At 43.4% G+C, this 19864-nt stretch overlaps 1 protein-coding gene and 1 long non-coding RNA gene across 4 annotated transcripts in view; one reads left to right on the plus strand and one right to left on the minus strand.

Annotated features, from left to right (window-relative positions):
* The window catches only part of APOBEC2 (apolipoprotein B mRNA editing enzyme catalytic subunit 2), a 20825-nt gene continuing 961 nt past the window's right edge, over positions 1 to 19864 (minus strand). The window contains 5 exon segments of the mRNA XM_075521944.1: positions 1 to 40; positions 620 to 1167; positions 8403 to 8563; positions 18275 to 18413; positions 18869 to 19075. Of these exon segments, the coding sequence (XP_075378059.1) occupies positions 627 to 1167; positions 8403 to 8563; positions 18275 to 18413; positions 18869 to 19041 (1014 nt within the window). The 5' untranslated portion in view covers positions 19042 to 19075 and the 3' untranslated portion in view covers positions 1 to 40; positions 620 to 626.
* LOC142419210 (uncharacterized) overlaps positions 17156 to 19864 on the plus strand; it is a 12713-nt gene continuing 10004 nt past the window's right edge. For all 3 annotated transcript variants that reach the window (XR_012778510.1, XR_012778511.1, XR_012778509.1), the window contains exons 1-2: positions 17156 to 17213; positions 17706 to 17776. This is a non-coding gene — a long non-coding RNA (uncharacterized LOC142419210). The remainder of the gene's footprint in view (positions 17214 to 17705; positions 17777 to 19864) is intronic.

The raw sequence follows: 19864 nt of genomic DNA on the forward strand, positions 1-19864 counted from the left end.
AGTCTGTCGCATCTCTTCATAGATCTTTTCTGAATTGGTCCTGGGGAAGGAGAGAGACATGTCAGAAGCTTCAAATGCTTTCATGTTTTATGGTGTAAATAGGTGACTCTTTAGTACCCCTTTTTTAAAAAAAAAAGGGAATTCTGGAATGATAACTGATTTCCTTTAGTGGTTGGGGTTTTTTTTTTTCTAGATGACTAGACTTTGGGGGGTGGGGGAAATCCCCTTTTCTCTACATTCCTCTCACTGTTTCCACGTGTCCTGAGTATCATGCATGTGGGGAACAATGGGATATTCTTCTTGCACCTAGTGACACTAGTACCTTTTTATTTTTTATTCCTAGAGGTGTTTACTCTGAGGAGAAAAAAAAAAAAAGCTCTAAATCCCTTATGTGTCTGCTGTGGAGGAGCCCACTGTAGTGTTACTATCCTTGAAGGGGTAAGTTACTGCCTAGGATTGTTTTCAGTATTCAGGTACAGGCAAACCCAGCCAGGTATCAGAGAGAGTAACAGTAACTGAAATTGGCTCTGGCTTTCGCCTTTAACAACCTGAAGAAAAAAAGAGGAGCCTGTAATAGTAATACAAGGAGCTAGGTGAGCAAGTAGAAATCCTCACTCACGTGAGCTTCATTGCAAAATCTCGGCCAACTTTTCCTCGTAATACTGGAAGTTCTCTTGAATGTCCTCCCATGGCACAAAAGCCTTTGCTTCCTCTCCTTCCTCCTGTTCCACAAAGTTCTGCCAGACATACTCAAAGTCTTGAGGCTTCATAATCCTCAGCTTGCAGCCAGCTGACTTCATTTTTTTCAGGGCAGCCTGCATTTCTGGTTCTTCCCACATGAAGAGGCGCCCTACCATGATTGTCAGACGCAGGTTCTTGTTCTTCTTTAGGGTCTCGGTTATCCGATCAGCACAGGTCACACAGGGACTGGAGGAGACGTACCACGTGACGTTGTAGCGGAGGCTTGATTCACACTTCGGTAAAATTGTGTTGAAGAAAGCCATTTCTGCATGGGCGGCTGCATGCTCGTCTTCCAGGTAACCCCGAGAAGTCACTGACTCTTTGCCTTGGGTCTCAACAACATAACACAGGAAGGTTTTGTTCCTGCCTGAGCTGTATTCCACGTTCCTGAACTGGAATTTGAAAAATATGGCTGGGAGGCGCTCCCTGTAAAGAGTGGAGAGGAGAGAAGCATCTCAGAGGCAGATACTAAAGGGTTGTAGCATTGGTTTAGTTCCTGTGTGGTCTTGGACAAGTTGCTGCATCTATAATGGCTGTATTTCTCTGTGTATTAAAAGGAGATGCCTTTTAATAGGAGGATAAATAGGAGGATAAAAATAACATTAAAAATTACAAGATATTCAGCTAGTTTTGCAGTGTGGTGAGGCTTCCAGGCCTGCTCTCACTACCTAGTCTTTTTCACTTAACAAACTTGAATCAGGAATTACTGGCATCTGCATTGAGGTATTTGAAGAGGAACTTGCTTCTGAAGTGTATTTCTTGAGACTATGATACTTACTGTTGGTAAGGAGGGACAGCAATTGGCATTTTCCCAGTCGTAATGCACCTGTAGGCTGAACTGCTCTTCTACTGTTTTCTAGGCCATTAATACAGTTCTTTCAGTGTGGTGTTGCAATGTTAATCTGCAGGATCTGTTGTCCTAAATTGTTAGGATGATAACTCTAGCATTGCTAATTAATGTTTTACCCCCGGTGCTGTTGCAGTCTGGATTTTCTCTGAGTAGAGGCAAGCATGACTGACTAGTTGCAGTTTTTACATGTTCTAGTTTTACTCCTCCATTATCAGCTGAATACTAATACTCAGTAGGATTATGTTGTGACTTTGATTTAATAAAATATCTGAGATCAAATCTAACTTTGCTATGAAAATGTGTATTTCCCCCTGAAATTTGATAGCTGTCTCATGGATACTACTGATAAACTTCAGATATTTTTTTTTTTTTTTAATGTTGTGCGCCTCTTCCATTCTGGGTTTCTAAATGAGCATAATCCAAAGTGAATCATCACAGTGAGTAATGTGTTTGCAGTCCTCTTTCACCCCAAGCAGGTCGTTATTTAGGGAAGTTAAAATTAGTGATGCTGTTATTTAGGGAAGTTAAAATTAGTCCCTTAAAATAACTGCGTATAGCTTTTATGCATTGCTGACTGAAGAGGTGAAAAAAGAAAGCTGCATCATCTGATAGTACCTGTTACTTTCTAATGGAGTACCAGGCTTTCCTGATTGCCCCCTGTAGCATCTGTGGAGTACATCAGTACAAGAACTAGCACTTGAAGGATGTTAGGTGGAAAGATGAAAAAGATATCGCTGACACAACATGCCTTGTGTCCTGCTAAATGCTACAAAGGATGGGAGCGAAGACTGCCCAGAGTAGCCAAAACCAAAGTGAAATAATGAAAAGTAGTGACACAACATTTCATTTATTACACGTTAGTAATCTTCTGGCACGTTGTACTCCTCTCATCTGAGCTTTAGGTGGACCTATAACCTTGATATTCCCAGTGAGGCAATAATGAATCTTTGTAAAACAGTAAGTGTCTTATTCATCCCTGTCTCATCTATAGTCAGATTATAATGTCAGGCCTCTCCAGGGGGTACACTGAGCAAAGGTCAAGAGAGATTCTCAGACTCTTGGAAATTTTAATTGGGGAGAGCAACGAGGCTGCAGGAGTAAGCGGCAAAGTGTCGTTCTGCTGAGAGGAAAGAACAATTTGTGATGCAACGTCTCACAAGATGTCTCCAGAGACAGTGGAAGTGAAGGGTATGGAAAAGAGTGAAGAGAATCAAAATCAGTATGTTATGCTCGCTTAGTAATGTGGGAACCATGAGTGAATGTACTGTCGATTCACTAGTGGGAAACGCCGGTATGGGCCACAGTGAAAATGTGGGATGGTTGTAGGTCAGGAATAAGGGCTGTTCGTGAAGAGCTGGATGTGTTGCCTTTTAAAATTAGTGGATGTCTTTCTACAGAGTGCAATGGATAAGGCTTTTCTAGGATGGCATGAAACAGCCCAAACAGCATGAAACAGCCCAAACAGCATGAAACAGCTCTTTGTGTAATACCTGGCTGCAAATATTACACTGCATACTGTAAGCAAATGGCTTTTTGCTTAGATAAGAATTGGAAATAGTGTGCTGTCTAAATACATAACTCAGAGCAAATTATAGCTATTGTCAAGCTGCTTTAGCTGTGTTATTTTAAAAGTTGAAATACAATGTTCCATAAATGTTTAATTCCACTTACAGAGTTTCAGAAATTTCTCTTCGGTATGTGTATATTCCATACTTGTCTTAATGCAGCCAGGAATTTTCTTGCTGCCAAAGTCCTGTGGCATTTTTGGCTTTGGAGAAAGTTAAAACATAAAAGAACACCCTCTCTATTTAATTTTTTATGATACTACAGTAGTATCTAGGGTCCATTTGGGCCTGCTACATAGAGTAGCAGTAAAAGGCCTGGAGTTATAGTTCCCACTTCTGTTTTGGATTTCCCAACAGCATGATTTTACAGATGAACAACTTCACTTGGAATATCAGTGTACTATACGAGCCAAATGGTGTGAGAGTTGATGTGGTTAGCTTGGCACGGTTGTACTTTGTACTGAGAGAGGAAGATCATCAGTCTTCCAAATGCAACAAGAGGTACGAGTCGGAACAGTTTTGTTCATAGAATCGCATCTACATGGGGAATATCTACTGTTGCTGTCAGTCAAGGACCACTGTAATTCTTTTCACATATCATTGATTCGTGACAGTGGAAGTTTAGAGTACAAGTTTGGCTTTAGAAATTTTACTAGAAGCAGGTTTTCAGCTGCTGCCTAAATGATATAATTAAACCCTTACACTGTTCAATTCTACTTAGATGAGATATGCACAAGACAGGACTTAAACAATAGAAAAGCCTGTTTGGGAGCCTTCCAAGCTATTCCTGTTTAAGCTGGCAGTGTATTAATGAGGGATAGGAAGCAGTAGTGTGGATACAGACTTTATTTTGATTAATGAGCAAATAAATCATGCTGTTTTGGTATGATTTGGTCTATGGTTCTCTGGTTTGCATTGAGAGTTTGCACAAGCCTAGATAAGGGAAACTTGCACTGGCTTGCACAAGTTCTGAACTACCCAGAAAGACTCCTTTAACTGCCTTTTCATAGCATTTTGACCTCTGTTCCCTTATGTTAGATGACTTAAAGTTACCTGTTAGAGCGAGTCTCATTTTCTTTAAGATGAATTGGAAGACTTCCACTGATTTTATTAAAGAGCATTATCAGACTCTAATTTAGCGTAGTGCCTCTTATTCCCTGAACTCCTTTCTCTTGTTCTTTGAGACCAAAAAAAATCACATGCTTCTGAGTATAGCACTTTTCCTGTTTTATATCCTAGATAATGAATGGTTCTTTGGTTAATGATTTAATGATTCTTTAATTAATTACTTCTTGGAAGTCCAGCTATGTTGGGTCTGACATAAGCCACCCGTTGCCTTGTTTCAGAGTGAAGTTTGTGAGGCTACAGTAAGTTGTTTTAAAATAACATCATGTATTTAAATGTAGCACATCAGAGTCACATGGAAGTTCATTCCTGATTTAACTCTCTTGACCACAAAGCAGTTGCATCAGTGATGAGATCGAGTCTGTATGTTTTGATGAACTGCGGTGCTCTGTTCCAGGATGTATTGACTCGGTGGTGTATTTAGTCAGGCCTTCTAGACGGATTTTATTGCTTATCATCTCGGCATCTGTCTAAGATTATCTGGGATGTTCACCTAAATCTGTCCTAGCAACATGGAATGTGCATCAGCTTGCTTAATAAGTTTCCGATAAAGAATATAAACAAAGCTAAGGGCATTTTCCAAGTCTGTAAGTAGCTGGCTGAGAGCTTGGAAAATTTGCTGATCATGGATACGTAGGCAACCAATGAGCTGTGTGTGCTAGTTAGCAAGAATCTGCTTAATCCCATGTAAACCAGAGCAGGGAGGACATTTCAGCACAAGTGTGAATTGTAAACTTCTGTCCTGACAGGGCTTAGCCGAGTCCTTGCTATGTGACTCTTCCCAGCAGTATGGGTTTGGGCAAGGTGTCTCTGGTCCTCTGAGTAATTGGAAAACCCCGTAGTGAGTGATTCAGCAGTGAAAGAATGGGCAAGAACAAACCATACGTACCATAAGACTGCATGTATACTTAAATGCCGTATGCTGCATAATCTCACCTTTGAGTTATAGCATGCTTGGCAGATGACCCTCATAACTTACTGCAAAGTGAAAGATTGTAATTGTATTGTTTATTTGGGTACATTAAAACTCTTTTCAAACAACTGAGCATCAAAATACATCCCCGAAATAGCTGTGTCAACGACTACAAAAAACCAAGCCAACTTCTTTGGAAACTCAGCTCTACCTTTGAATAGCTTCCTGACTGTTCCTGAGTAAATGACCGATTCTTGGCAAGCCGGTTTTCCCATGTTTGAATGATGGGTGGTGTACAAATGTTAATATTATCCCTGTTTTACCCATTGAGGCAGAAACCTCAATCTGTAAGAACTGGACTGAACAGATAATGTGCTTTTAAGTTTGCTGAAGTAAGGTAGGCTGGAGGAATACAGCAGCTGCCCAGCATGACCCCAGTGCTGTTGCATGCTGGGTAGGAGAAGAGAATTAGAACTTCTAATGAGAGAATAAAAATGTGGGATTATCTAAAAGATGCTGTAAACTAGTAGGACATATTCTTTAGATTTAAATATTTGTTCAATGACTATTTATACTATGGTCTTAGGTTATTTGAGCTGATAAAACAGTGTCCTTTTGCTTGCTCTGTGACAATTCTTCACAAATAAACACACTCATGCTGGGCTCATTGATTATAGAAAGTCTGTAATGATCAACTGTAACAGGAACCAAGGATTTATCACTGCTGGAAGGAGCCTCATTTACACCCTGGGGAAAGTGTAAATAAATGTGTCTACTTAAATGTCATGAAATGTACACAGATGGGGCTTATATTTATCCAGGACTGTGTTGAGCCAAATGTTGACAAAAAAGGGGTTAATATTCTTAAACAGAGTGATTAAGTTCCCAGTATTTTTTGTGTAAGCCAGACTCCTTAGAGCTATAAGCAACAGCTTGAAAATTTGGCTGTGTGTCTTAAGATACCCCTAATCCAAGGGCTAAAACTGAGATGCAGTGTAATTGAATTTAAGTGCTTCCACAGTTGCAGTTATGTGTTTGCTCATAATTCACATAACTGGCTTTATTGGCTGAAAATTTGTAAATAATGAGAAAAATCCAAACAGTGATCATACCAGGTTGAGGCACAATTTTTGTGCCTCACAGGGTACTTCTTAAAATGACAGTAAAAATTGCTGGATGTTTCTGTAGCTCTTGCAGGGTCCTTTAGGATTTCTGCTGTACTTCCTCATTCTCACCTTTAATAGCCAGCATATTAGTCATAACCTAATAATCAGAGGAGATGTGGTCATGATTCCTACAGAATATGATATTTATAAGCACTTTCCAAACAGTAGTGTGATGAGGACAGTATAAGTACTCATATACTGACAGCTCTCTGGTGCCTCACCAAATGTCTGAGTACTTTCATTTCAGAAACTTAAACTCCTGTCTTGCTTGGTATCAGCACACAGAATGTGAAAATCAGGTGGTACCAGCTTAACCTATGTAGATAGCGTAGCACAGACTTTAACTCGAGGCTTCCTTGCATCACCTGCATCATCCTTACTCTAGTACCTCTGCCCCGGTGCAGTTCCAGCAGTGCAGCTCGCTCCTAAGCCTCAGCAGGTTAAGTTTTCTTATTGTTACCCCTTTCCCTCTGCAAGCACATGTCATCCTTCACATTCTTGCTGCCACCTTTCCAGATTGGAAAGTCCTGTCAAATTCTGCAACACCCCTGTCATTTCATCAAATAATTTCCTTGCAGGATGACACTAAGAAAGTATTTTTCATCCATGATTAGCACTCATTTCCTATCCAGGTCGTTGGGGTTAGCCAAGAAGTTTGAAGATACTGCCCAATATCTTAGCAATTTCTAATTGCAAGTTGAGTGCTCGAAGGCTGAAAAATCTGATTTCCTCATTGAGATTCATTTTAGTGCATGTTTTAAATGTCTAGAAGTTGTCACCATATATGTTGTTGGTCCAATAGCTCATCTAAACAATTTTTGGTGTCTTAGCTCCGTTCCCAGCAGAGGGATGTGCTTTTCTTAAAAGTCACTGCTCTAGCACACATGTATTATTTCTATGATTGTGTATGACAGAGACCAAAGGCTGTGAACAACCCCAGCCCAAGAAGTGATTTGTCAGAGCAGACATATTTTAAGAAAATGGTTTTTTCACCCCTGTGCAGGTATGTAACCCAATTGTGTGAGATCAGACAGAGCTGCTGTCCTGCCTCATGCATCGTTTTCAGAAATACCAGCCAAATTTTTTCAAAAATTTTTTTTTTAAATCTTTCTTACCAGTGACCATGTCATAGGCATAAGGATTCCAAGTGGGATTTTACGAGTCTGGCCTGAGCTTTACATTCAAGCAGCTGGAAGAAATCATGGTTTTGGTTTACACGCTGGGAACACTGCCTTGGTGACTGCTAAGGGAGACCAGAGGGAAGAACTGTATAGGGCATCTTGTGACTACTACAATGACCATTTTGAAATGCTTAGAGATAGCAATTACACCGTTTTTTTCCTAGTTGCAGCTGTCCATTATGTCTGACAGAGTTCAGCTTCCTAGTAGATCTCTGTTACATCTGCCTTTTACAAAGGCCAGGCTCACTGGAGCAAAAGGAGCTGTTTTCTGTCTTGAAAACTGCCTGTTGTTTTGGTGCCTTTCTGCGAGTTAGGCTTTTGTGAAAGTCAAGTTCCAGCTGTGGGTGTGGAGCCCTTGAAAATGTGGACTTTTTGCTCTCTTGCAAAATCTATCCCTTAGGTCCATAAAGCAAATCAGCCATAGCAGGGGTATTTTTCCTAATCCGCAGATAGAGAAACTTTCAGACAAGAGCTGTTGATCACACCAAGAAATCAATATTAGTGCTCATCAAAGGCCAATACCTTCCATCCTGATATCATCAGGCAAGTGATCCCATTGCAGTCAGTGGGACTACTTGCACTGCAAGGGAATCAGTCAACACTATAGAAACAGACCTGCTTCTGTAAAACAAACAGATTTGTCTGCCTGCCTGGTGTTAATCCATCCTCTGTAAAACTTGGTGAAACTTTTAACAAAATCCCACAATAATGAAAGCCATACTTATATTGTTTAAGAGTACTCAGAAGTGCACTGGCTGAAGATACCATCTTTAATTACCCAACGTAAGAGCTGAGGCAGAGACCTCTGAACATCCCCACTTCACTCTCTTGCACCCTCATATTTATATCTAAACCTCTTACCCTGTCACAATTTCAAATGGTGGCAGGTCTTCCCGCTTCAACTTCTTCTTCTTTTTTTCCTCGCCCTCTTCTGCGTTGTCAGGTTCACCATTCTGGGTGTTGCTGGGTTCCTCCTGCTTTTCTGCCATCTTCTTGAGTATAGGGGTATTAAGTTATGGCCGCTGGGAAAAAGAAAGAGCAATTTCTGAGAGCTCTAAGGGAGAGGAGACAGCAGAGGGAGGAGGGAAAAACAGAGCTGGGAGTTCCTGCACTAGGCACAGTTGTCAGGAGCTAAATATGGAACAAAGCAGCAATGATAGAGGCTGGATGGGGTAGGGTGACCCAGGGCTCTCAGATGTCGCCTCCCTCCCTTGCTTTCTCTAGGTCTTTTTAACAATCCCTCTTGCTCCCCTTTTAATTTAAAATTAAGTGACGACTTCACCGTGGGCGGGTTAAGCAATGGATGGAAAATCCTGGAAGCATAAGTATCTATTTATCCATTAGTGTGACAGATAGCTGGCAAGATGCAGAGCTGGCATCATCTCCATCTACCCTCTTTTGCCAGTTTATTATATTGCTGACCTTGAAGGACCACTGTTTTGGCTCAGGCAAGAGGGGAAAGGGGCAGTCCCCATTTGGTTTGCTGAAAAATCCCCATTGGTGGTGGATTTGGCCTCATGGGCCACCTGGAGCATGACAGCAGGAGTGCTCATTTCATCCTGCTCGTCCGTGCAGAGACACTGAAAACAGGAGCTGAACAGGGTGAAATCTTGCTTGTTGAAGTTGGCGTCAGATCGTACTGGTGTAAATGCAAACCAGAACCTTCTCCCAGATATTTTAAAGTCAGCCTTATAATTCACAGTGGAGCAGTATTTCTGGTGCAGGGCAATTCCAAGTGCACGAGCTGAGCATCTGCCCATTGCTCTGTATTTTTTGTCTCTGTTGCCTGAATGTTTGAAAAGCACAGAGCATACTGGGAGCAGTAACGTAGCTAGGGAAGAGTAAGCATTTGAAAACCACTGGGCGTAGTGATTCTTGCAGTATTCCTTCATTTCTTTCACCTTTGCTGCCGCAGAGGATGCAGATGTTGAATGAGTGATTGCACTGGAGCCAAAGAATCGGACAGATGAGAGCCTGTGGTGGAGGTGTGATGAGAAGTGAAGTGTGTGTGGTTATGCAGTAATAACTGGGACTGGTGTCAGCAGTGTGCTGAGGACAGAGTACTGGAGACATTCTGGTAAGGTACTGGGATTTGCCTGAACTAGTGTGGGTGTGGAATCTGCCTTTCATACAAAGAGAAATGAGAAGGGCTATAAAGATTTTATTGACACGAGTTTGGGATGTTTGGTTTGCTCAGTACTGTATCAAGCAGATTTCTTGAAGAGGCTGTGGTAACTTAGAAGGATGCTCAGGGGTTATGTAGCTTTCACATGAGCTCTAAAAAGAGTTTTATATATTTGGGTTGGGGGGGTTGTCTCTTTTTTTGCTTCTTCAGGATTATATGAAATTCTTCCAATTTCTCACTCTAAATTTAAATCATTTAAAGTTTGTATAAATCCCATGTGAGCCAAGCCTAATGAAAACCTGAGTAAGATTCTTCTCAGAGACTAATCCTGCTATGCCATGAAGGTGAAAGTAAATGGAAAATGTGTAGCTGTGCAGAACCCATGTTTTAACCAAAGCATATTGGAAATCAAGTCTCCAGTATCTTGGGTTCTGCACTTAGTTCAGAATGCACCGTCATCAAGGTTTGGATAAATATGAAATATTAAGCTATATTTGATTGAGTATTCAGTCTGTACTTAGTGGAAAACCTGCTCTTAGTTTGAGGAGAATAAACTGTATTCCATAGAAATCAAATAGGTGTGAATACCTCCTTTCAGGCCAAACTCAGTCTTTGTGATACTGTTGTAGTCAGCTCTTTACAACTTCAGAGGGGTCTGTGCTATCACAGAGTGAAATAAATTTATGCCATTGGGCAGATAATTTTATCATAGATAATAAATAACATATTATCATAGATAATTTATTCTGGCTACTCTTTCCAGCCCCCTTGCTAACAGCAGCCTGCCTTTCTGTGCTACAATATCCTTTGTAGCTTTTCCTTAGTAACATCCCTGAAATGCAGTCGTTCTGGGGACAGAGCACCCCCCCTTGTACTCCCACACTGTTTGCTAGTGATGAGAAGTTGTTTATTTGATGACTGACACAGCTGGCATGGAGAGTATTGTGACAACAGCGCAATCAAGGATTTGACAAGTTCCACGACATCCTATCCATGGAACATATATCTTTCATTTTCATGGTGCAGAATTTTATTTATTTTTAAACTTAAAATACTTTCCTGGAGGGCAGGTGTAGTGGTTTTCCTCTTGCATGGTAACTATGCTCAAATTCCAACTCCCCTGTCCAATTACTCTCACCTTTGACATTTCAGGCAGTGTTTTTGGGGATGGGAATCCTCTCTTAGTGAGTGACAGCTTGTTTCCTTCTTACCCATATATTTTAAAGAAGCATTCCAGCCCCTCTTCAGTCCCTCTGACCCACTTTTCTTTATTTTTGGAAGCTCTTGATGGCTAGGGTCCCATCTTTCTTGCAGTCTTTAGCTTTCACTGGCCTGGCCCCTCTGCAGGGTTCAGGGCTGAGCTCTAATCTAATCTCGGGAATGTGGCACTGAGACTCTGCCTCTATCCAGCCCTTCCCCAGCTGCTTCGCCGCTCCATCTAGGGCAGTGCACTAAATAGCCACGATCCACCCCCCTGCAGTGTCTGCCTGCACCAAAAATATAAAGGGATGCCACCGAGTTGCTGTCAGTCTGACATTTTGCGTTTGAGCCACAGGAATCAAAGCTTTGATCAATTTTGTTCAGTTGTTTTTAAGTGACCCTGGTTCCCCCGAAGTGTGCGTGTGTGTACAAGAGCATGTGAGCATGGGCCTAATGACTGAAGCCAGTGATGGAAATTTTCCGTCAGCTAGTTCAGAGAAGGAGCTGGGGCCTGGGTGCTGAGAGGTGTCAGGGATGCGACTAGCCTCACGTAAGGACCTCCCAACGGCACTTCAGTTAACGAAAATCATTGCACGTGCCAACCAGCATTTTTATTGAGGCTTCCCTCCGCCCTGCCCCTCTCCCCACTGATTTAATGGTTTATGTAGTTGACTATGAATTTTGTTCTGCTCGGAGAGCCCTGCACAGGGGAATCGCTGTTCAGCCACAGAAGAGGCACAAGAGATCCGCACGCACGTCAGGTCTCATGCAGGGAGAATGAGAATCAGCCCTTTGCCTCTCCTCGTTCGCTTCCCCGTGGCAAGGGCTAAACCATGCTCGTTTCCAGCAGAGCCTTGTGGCCTCTCCCCACACCCAGCACGCTGGATGCAGCCAGTAGGTGCGGACTCTTCCCTCGGAGGTAATCCTCTTCAGCCACTGCACTTCGTGTGTGGGGAAACCTCCAATGGAGTGACCACAACCCTGCACCGCAGCCGCAGGATCGGCCGTTGAGCTGACTCCATCTCAGTGGCACAAACCCAAGCTGTGGTTTCCTGCCCGAGCCCGTTCTCCATCCTGTGACAGATACGTTCCACAACATCTGGCAGTCTGGCTCCCTCTATTTTAAAAGGTCTGGCTTCACTGTGTCGGGGCATCAAGGCCAGAGTGCCTGAGCAGAGCTAGGTGAAGTAATGGGGAGGAGTAGACCTCAGAGACACCAACCTGCAGTAAGATTTGAAGAGGTGTCTGCATGGAAACATTGCCAGCAAAGGCGACTGCTAGCAAGGCAAGGCTAAGATGACAACCCGTTCTAGGAGAAGCTTTCTGGCTTTGCTGGAGTATCAGATATTAAGGTCTGATCCTGCATCCATCCAAGCCCAGAAGAGTTTCTCCACTGACTTTAGAGGCATCTCTGAACAATCTGATGACGTTTTCCCCATCTTAAATAAGTATCTCACATAGAGAGTACTGTATTCCCTTGACCTATCTCCTGGGCAGGTCATCTGCTGTTCCTCTAATTGCAGCAGGAGTTACTTTCCTGAAGTTAAAATGGCTGTTTTCCTTTCCTGATCACAAAGGGGTAGTAGAAGAGACCTGGCTGTGAAAGTCCTTGCCAGGAAATGGAGGCTTTTATTGCATTCTCGGGCTGGAGGAACATTTTTGGATAGGTGCGAGAGTGAAATAAGACACTGGCTGTGTGAGTCATGGCTCAGACGTGCTCTCTATTCCAAGGGGACAGCTGGTGGCACTAACAAAACGTCTCCCTAGATACATTGTCTGGCAGCAATCCCCCTCCTGCTTTTTCCAGCTGTAACTACCGTTACGTGATAAATAAATAAATGCTCTGACAGTGATGTGCAGAGGCAGCTTTCCTGCTCTCGGCCCCTGTGGGCTCTCACCTGTCCCTCTCCTCCCACTGCAGGACCACAATGCCAAGATTTAAAAGAAGGGGCAGGAAACACTGGTGTCGGCCGCTGCAGCGTCCCATGGGTTCGACCTGGACGGTGCCCACGTCCCTCTGTGCAGGGTGGTAGCTCCCTGTGAAAGGCGCTACACCGAGCTGACGTGAGCCGTGGTGCAGGCAGAGATAAGCGATGCTCTCGCTCCTTGCCTGCCTTATCTTCCCAGCTAAAGCCTGGGCCTCCCTGGCCCATGATCCCCAACCCTCGCACACCCATTACCACGCTGCTGTGGAGCCGGGAAGGAGTCTGTTTTGTTGGCAGGCACTGCTGGCTGTCTGATTAATTCAGAGCCCAACTGGAAGTTAATGACAGCTCCAAGCAGCACAACCTCCTTCCTGCTGGGTTTCTGCTGCAGTTTTACTGGGAGCAGTTGAAGGGGAAGGTCAGCCCCAGCCATGATGCTGCAGGTGCTCAAAGCCACAGGAATTTATATTCTGCACCACCCTGTGCTAGCGAAGGGGTGGTGGGAAGAGCTGCGGGCCCGTAGTCAGCTCTCTGAAGTCTACATGCACAGAACAGCAAATCCTCTCTAGCATTTGACTTTATATTTTAACATAGCTCCAGACATGAGCAAATCAATTAAAGTTCTTTACTGCTGAAGCCAGAGTGTTTTCTGGAACAGCTGGTAAATTATTGAATGAGACAAGGCTTAGGAAAAGAGGCTGGGCTGAAAGGCAGATTTTTTTAATGCACAAATATTGTGTATCCAGCAGCCAGGGATGTGCCCTTTGGGCTAAGATCAAGTGTAACGATCAGTTTAATATCAAATACATCTTTCTGGAAAGACTGGCTGAAGTTTGAAGAGAGGGATCATCATTAGACATGGTGATCTGAGAGGTGGCTCCTCTCTCTAAATGCCACGACCCCATGAAAGCTGTCACGAATGCATGGCCTTTGTCTGAGTCACTGCTTGAATCATGTAGACCGTGACATGTCCCGTTGTGGGTTATGAATGTTCCTGATGCTGGGTGGGACCTGGTATCCATTCCATAAGCTAATTTTGAGGGGGTTGGACAAACACCTTGCATGCCTGCTGAGGTGATCCAGCCTGCCTGCCGCCTGGTTAATGCTGGCATAAGCAAAACTTCCCAGTGCTCCTTCTGGATCCCTGGGGAAAAGGGCCCCTCAGGAAGATGGTGTGAGGCAGGGAGGAGAGCTGAGCTCATGCACAGCAGACCTCAGGTGAAATCCTCTTTCTCAGAGGCAAAATTTCACTGATTTTAGCAAGCCAGGTTCCTAACCGTGCTTTAAATTTCTAGCACCTGTTTTGGTTTTTTTTCCTCTTCCCTTTGGTCTGTTTGTGACACAGGGACGGATCCAGACAAGGGCTGTGTGGCCATGTGCATCTTCCAGCCATTGCATGACCAGGAACACAAGCCCCATTACACAGCACTAATGGGAAACCAGGGGCCCTCTAGATCCACAAAGGCGGAGGCCGATTTTGGTCTGCACTGCACAATATAACTAAGATATTTTCTAGATGGCTGACTTTGAAATGTCATTAAAGTTATTTTTACGCAAGGGGTTTTAGTGTATCTGTTTAAATAGCAAATATACCAAATGATGCTTTAAATATTAATAAAGAGGGTGCTTTGCTGAATTTGTCAATTGATTTCAAGCTATTATGTATATTACATGTAGGAACATTTGCTATTTTTGCTGCCCGCAAGAAAATGCAAGCAGCAAAGAGAAGCTATTGGTGCGCTTATAGGTGGGCTGGAAGGAAGAGGAACTGAAATGAAGACAAGAACAAGTCAGCTAGTCACCCCAGTTGGGAAAATGGGGAGGGCAAGCATGAAAAGATCAAAAAAATCTATTACTCTTAATTCCAGATTTTCCTTTACCTGCAGAAAAAAATGGGTAGAAGGAGAAAGAGGACTAATTTATGAAAGCTGATCAAATATATATCTGTATATTTAATTTGGAAATGCTATTAAAACGTTGCAGGTCTGAACCAGATCTAGAGTCACTTACCAACTTAAATGTGATTTAAATAATACTTTTCCCCTTTTCAAAAGCGGGGATCACTGTAAAGACTTGCTTTATCCCTCCTGGCTTCACTAGGTGGCTCTGCTCATCGCTATTCTTCATGGCTTTGCCATGCTAACGAGGAAAGGGAAAGGACAGGCATAATGACGTTCAGGCGCCCCAAATCATTCTTAACTCCACTGAATTGAATCTCCAGCCCAGATATTAGCTTCTTTTTAGGCAGAAATAATTTATGTCTTCCTGTCCTTTAGCATGTGGCTTTCTGGAAGACACAGATGAGGCATCACTGTAAATAAGCTCAGTGGTAACATACAGTTATATAAAGCCCTGAAATATATGGGATTTTTTTTTTTTTAAAGTAGCTTATGATCCTTCTAGTGCTGCTTGCAGTGCTCATGTTTTATAGTCCTACTCCTGCTTAGAGCCACATCTATTCAATGGCCTGTTCTTATGCAGCTTTTACTCGGGAGATTACAGCAATATGCTTGCAGCAGCAGTCCTGTATAAAGGTGTCCTGTAGCTAGAAGGGAAAAATAATAGATGGGATCAAAATGACAGAACAAGATATATGACCAAATTTTAAAAAGGTACTACAAATTTCAACTGCTCTCAGCTACTGGTATTTGTTTCTCTTGGCCCCAGCTTTCAGTCACGCTGAGCACCCAGCTCTGCCATTTACATGAGTTGGACCCGGGAACGTTCAGCATCTCTAAAAATCGGGCTTGACGTGACTCAGGAAGGACCCCAGGGGGATGCATCCCCAAGTGAGCATGTCTCTGCTCTGCAGGTGCCCCAGCGGAAGGAACCTTTGGGACCTTTGGGCCTGAAACCCACCCAGCCCATTTACTCCTAACACGCACCCAGAATGAGTCTGGCCGCCGGAGCCCTGCAGAGCCTTGCTGCCGATCCCCTTCCCTTTGGAGCCAGAGCACAAGCCATGGACTCCAGACAGGATCCCCAGAGCTTTTGCAAACCTAGTGCCAAACCAGTAAAAAATTAATAACTTGGATTTATTTATTCTCCAAACAAAAGTGGCTTGGTTTTATTAAAAGCAAATACAATTTATTTTACATCTCCAGCTAAGCCCTCCTGCCCCCACCCTTTGCAAGTATACCCACCCACCTTAATCTACAGTCAGCTGCCAGAAAGAAGATCCACCTACCACTTTTCTTCACATACATTGCTTCTATCAATTAAAAAGTAATAGTAAATATTCTCTGTATACAGCAACATCTAAGGTTCAGATCTACCAAAGGCAAGGGCCAGAATAAAGGATGGACAAGGGCTAGTCCATGCACCTTTTGTGTCCGATTCTGTCATGGCTTGGTCCCGTTTCTCTGGAACTACTTGTATTTTAACCTTTCCTGAGTAATAATATTCAGGAATGGAAAGACTCTGGGATGAGATACCTGTACTGCACCCGACAGACTTGGCATGGGGCTTTTTGCCAATCATGTAATTACAACCTTCAAGGCAGTGTGAGCAAGTTCTTAAATTTTACAAAGGCTCTTATGTTTCTGCACTTAAAAAAAAAAACATTTGAAGTATTTTTTTCAAAGGCACTGATGTTCATTTTTCTTTTCTGATGAGGAATAGCACACAGAGATGGAAGAGAGAAATTTCCTCTTGGGAGAAGCATTTGCATTCTAATCAGTGCTGCTTTATCTTGGAGCATGAAACTCAAGAAGCGTGATACTCCACAAATAGAAGTCAAAGTGCCCGGTCTCCTTTCACTAGCAGAACAAGACAGATTACTGCTTGCTTAGTAGCTGACAGATAAAAAGTTAATGGTATAAAGCACAAACCAGGTGATACATGAAAATGAAGCAACAGCACAAATAGCAAAAAATCAAGTAAGTTCTTAAAAATTGGTGTGCAGGAGTGAAGGGCATTTTTGTTTGGTCCCAGAAGAGGAGATGGGATTTACCACGTGTGTGAACAAGTTCTGCTCTCTGGGGGAATGGTAGCAGTTTCGAGGGGTGTCCAGGATTGATACTCTGAATTACGCTGGTATCATGAGATCCTAATTTGGCTAATGGAATTTGAGCTGATAGCATTAAGGTCACCATACAGCTGTAGCCCCAAACTCAACAGTGCTGGAGAAAATAGTTCCCAGGTTAAGGATGCACGGTTACTTTAAAGGAGCACACGGGTGCATGGTGCAAACCTTTCTTTTACGCAATCATGATGAAGGTGGGAGGAGGAGGAGGCATGTTCTCATGCCTGTCCCAAAATGAATCCCCCAAATTATTAGATCTTGGTTCACATCAGCATAGTTTAGTTTCACAAAATGCCTTCATTTCTGTCCTGCTCTTATTCACTCTTTCCTGGTTTTTGCTCAGGGTTGTCCTTCCAGATGCGGATTGTGAGACAAGTCGCCATGGCCAGCCAGCCCAGGTAAGGCACCATCAGCAGCGTTGCTATCTTGTTAATGCGGTACCAGGAGCACATCATGCCTATCACCAGGCCGTCCAAGCACAGGATGTCAATCAGTGCCTGGAGCAGAAGAGAAGACAATGGCTTTGGTGCTCACTCTTGCAAACATGCAAGTCTTCCCCAGCATGACTATAAACCATCCTACTAAAAGTGGTGAGAAGGAACAGGAATGGGGGAGGTTTAGCACTGAAAAGTCACCTAGAGTGATCCTAAACCCCAGGACCTTGGCTCTGAACTCTAATCAGTGAGATCTGAATGTATCACACCAGGAGCCAAGACTAACGTTAATTTTTTTTGTTCATTACAAAGTTCTGCAGATTAATACACTGTTTATGATGATCAGTGCCCCCTTCTGCTGATAATGCCAATGCAGACAGATCAGAAACATGCTTGCATTAATACCGATAGCTATTACCTCTGAACAAACTTTTAAAATGTACCTTTCATCCACAGAGTGACAAAATTCAGATAGAAACATAAGTCCCACTCTGCACCTCCATCACCTCCAGGCCTTGGCACCCCAGGTAAGTGCTTTTTGAATATATCACAAGTCCACCTCTGCTGTGCTGTGCCTTACCTTCGTGCATATCCTCTAACAGGCTCTACAGTGCACAGCGCATTGCATTTCCTCGATAAGCCACTCACAGCTAATATGCCCCTGCAGGGATGCTAACTTTGCTGCTTGCTGGTGCAGGGTGTGACTCCAGAAGGATTTATCTCTATAACCCCAAATCCTTAACTAAGAGATGCAGCAGCTGGACTATTGACTTCCTGATCTCCCACCCTGCTCTGCTCAGGCCGGCTATCTGCATGGCAAGAGCAGGGTGAGGGGTGGAAGGGACTGATACCATTGTCTAGAACCAGGTGCAGTGTGAACTGTATCTGAGCAAAAGCTCTTCTTGCAGCTCTCTTTATAATTGCGTAATGCTAGTTAGAAAACCTCCAAACAACCCCAAAAGGCTTGTGGCAGGGACACCAGCAAACAAGCCTCCAGCAGATGAATGGATGGCCAGATACATTACCATCTTCAGGTTATGTGCACCGAAGAAGAAGGGAGGCCAAGCCCAGTTCAAGGCCAGCTGAGCCCCATAGAGGCCAAGCGGGAGGATAGCTTTGCTGCTGCAGCCACCCAGGTCATTCCATATCAGGTAGGAGGCATAGCTGTGAAGAGGAAACACATTAGCGTTTTGCAGTAAGTAAATCCCTAATACAGGCAAAGTCTTTTCATGTAAGATTGTTTCGCAACAGGGATTTGCAGGGCAGTCATATTTGCAGGGCAGCTGCATCCGTGTCCCTTGCTACTCTCAAACCCATCACCTCTCTCATACCTGCGTGGCTCGTACAACTTCCCCAGGGTAGCGGCTGGTTTTAGTATCTGTTTACAAAGCTGAGCATGGGTTGTGTCCCCGGCCAAAAGCATTGCCTGCAGTGTGAATCTGAGGAACCCAGAATTTGGCTCAGGCTGTACTTCATTTACTGGGAATAAGTGTACCTGACATGCCCTGCTGATTTGGGTACAAGGAATATCCCAAAAGCAAATGAAAAAGTTTGAAATGACTGCTCTTCTGTGTATCAGAAACAGCAGGACGAGAGAGGGAGCAGTATACAGAACTTACCCCATGCCAGTGTACAGGACAGTCCAAGCAACAGGGAATATTTTGCGGGGTGGACACCATGAAGGTTTTTTCAGCTTCTCATACCAAACAGGTATTTCTTTTCGATTAACGAACCAGCCAAGGAAACCTCCAACATGAGGCAGGACGGTAAAACCAACAGTATAAGCCCACATCCTTCCTTGGTGGCTTGAAGTAGCCTTTTGCCTGCTGTCAGTTAAAAACAATAATTGATTATCACTTTAAAAGGACATTTTTTCCTACTTTGATCTTTCAAGCTTTTTCTCTAATTGCCCATATTCCACTGTAGTCTCTAAGGCAGAAGGTAGAGTATTTAATATTGTATTCAGCTCTGCTGCTGGCTCCCCTCTGCCCATCTCCCGATGTCTGAAATAGGGGTAATTATTTCTGTCACGGTTACATTTTTCCCCTTGATCTACCCAGCAAAGTGGCTCCCCCCTGCTATTTCATGGCTTCTTACAATATTTGTGTGGCAGGGTTCAGCTAAGGTGGTTATATTCTTAGAAGACAAGACTGCAGTTACTTTTATCATTCCTCCTCCGAATGCCTAAGTCAGACAGCACACAAACTTTAATGTACGTTCACGGAGGCTACGCATCTCAGCAGAGCTGTTATCTCTCCTCTGCATGCTATTCTGAATATGAAAACCCAGACAGATCATGCCCAGAAAACCCTGTCCATTCTGACTTCATCTAATTTTTCACCATAGATTTATATTTTAAATGAGGTCTATAACAAGACAACATCCTTACAGCAAATTTTAAGCACTCAATGAACCTTGTTTAATCCTCCCTGCAGCTCTAGCAGGCAGTGGTGGATTCTCACCTCTGCAAGCAAGTTAGCTGAGGCACAGGAGTAGTTTCTTAATTTGCTCACGGTCTTCCTCTTGCATAAAAGGAAGGAACACTTACTTTAATAATTGCATTATGCTCCCACACAAGACAGCTGTGATAAGGATAACATCTCGCATTTCATTCT

This window comes from Mycteria americana, chromosome 20, assembly GCF_035582795.1.
Source record: "Mycteria americana isolate JAX WOST 10 ecotype Jacksonville Zoo and Gardens chromosome 20, USCA_MyAme_1.0, whole genome shotgun sequence".
Lineage (NCBI taxonomy): Eukaryota > Metazoa > Chordata > Aves > Ciconiiformes > Ciconiidae > Mycteria > Mycteria americana.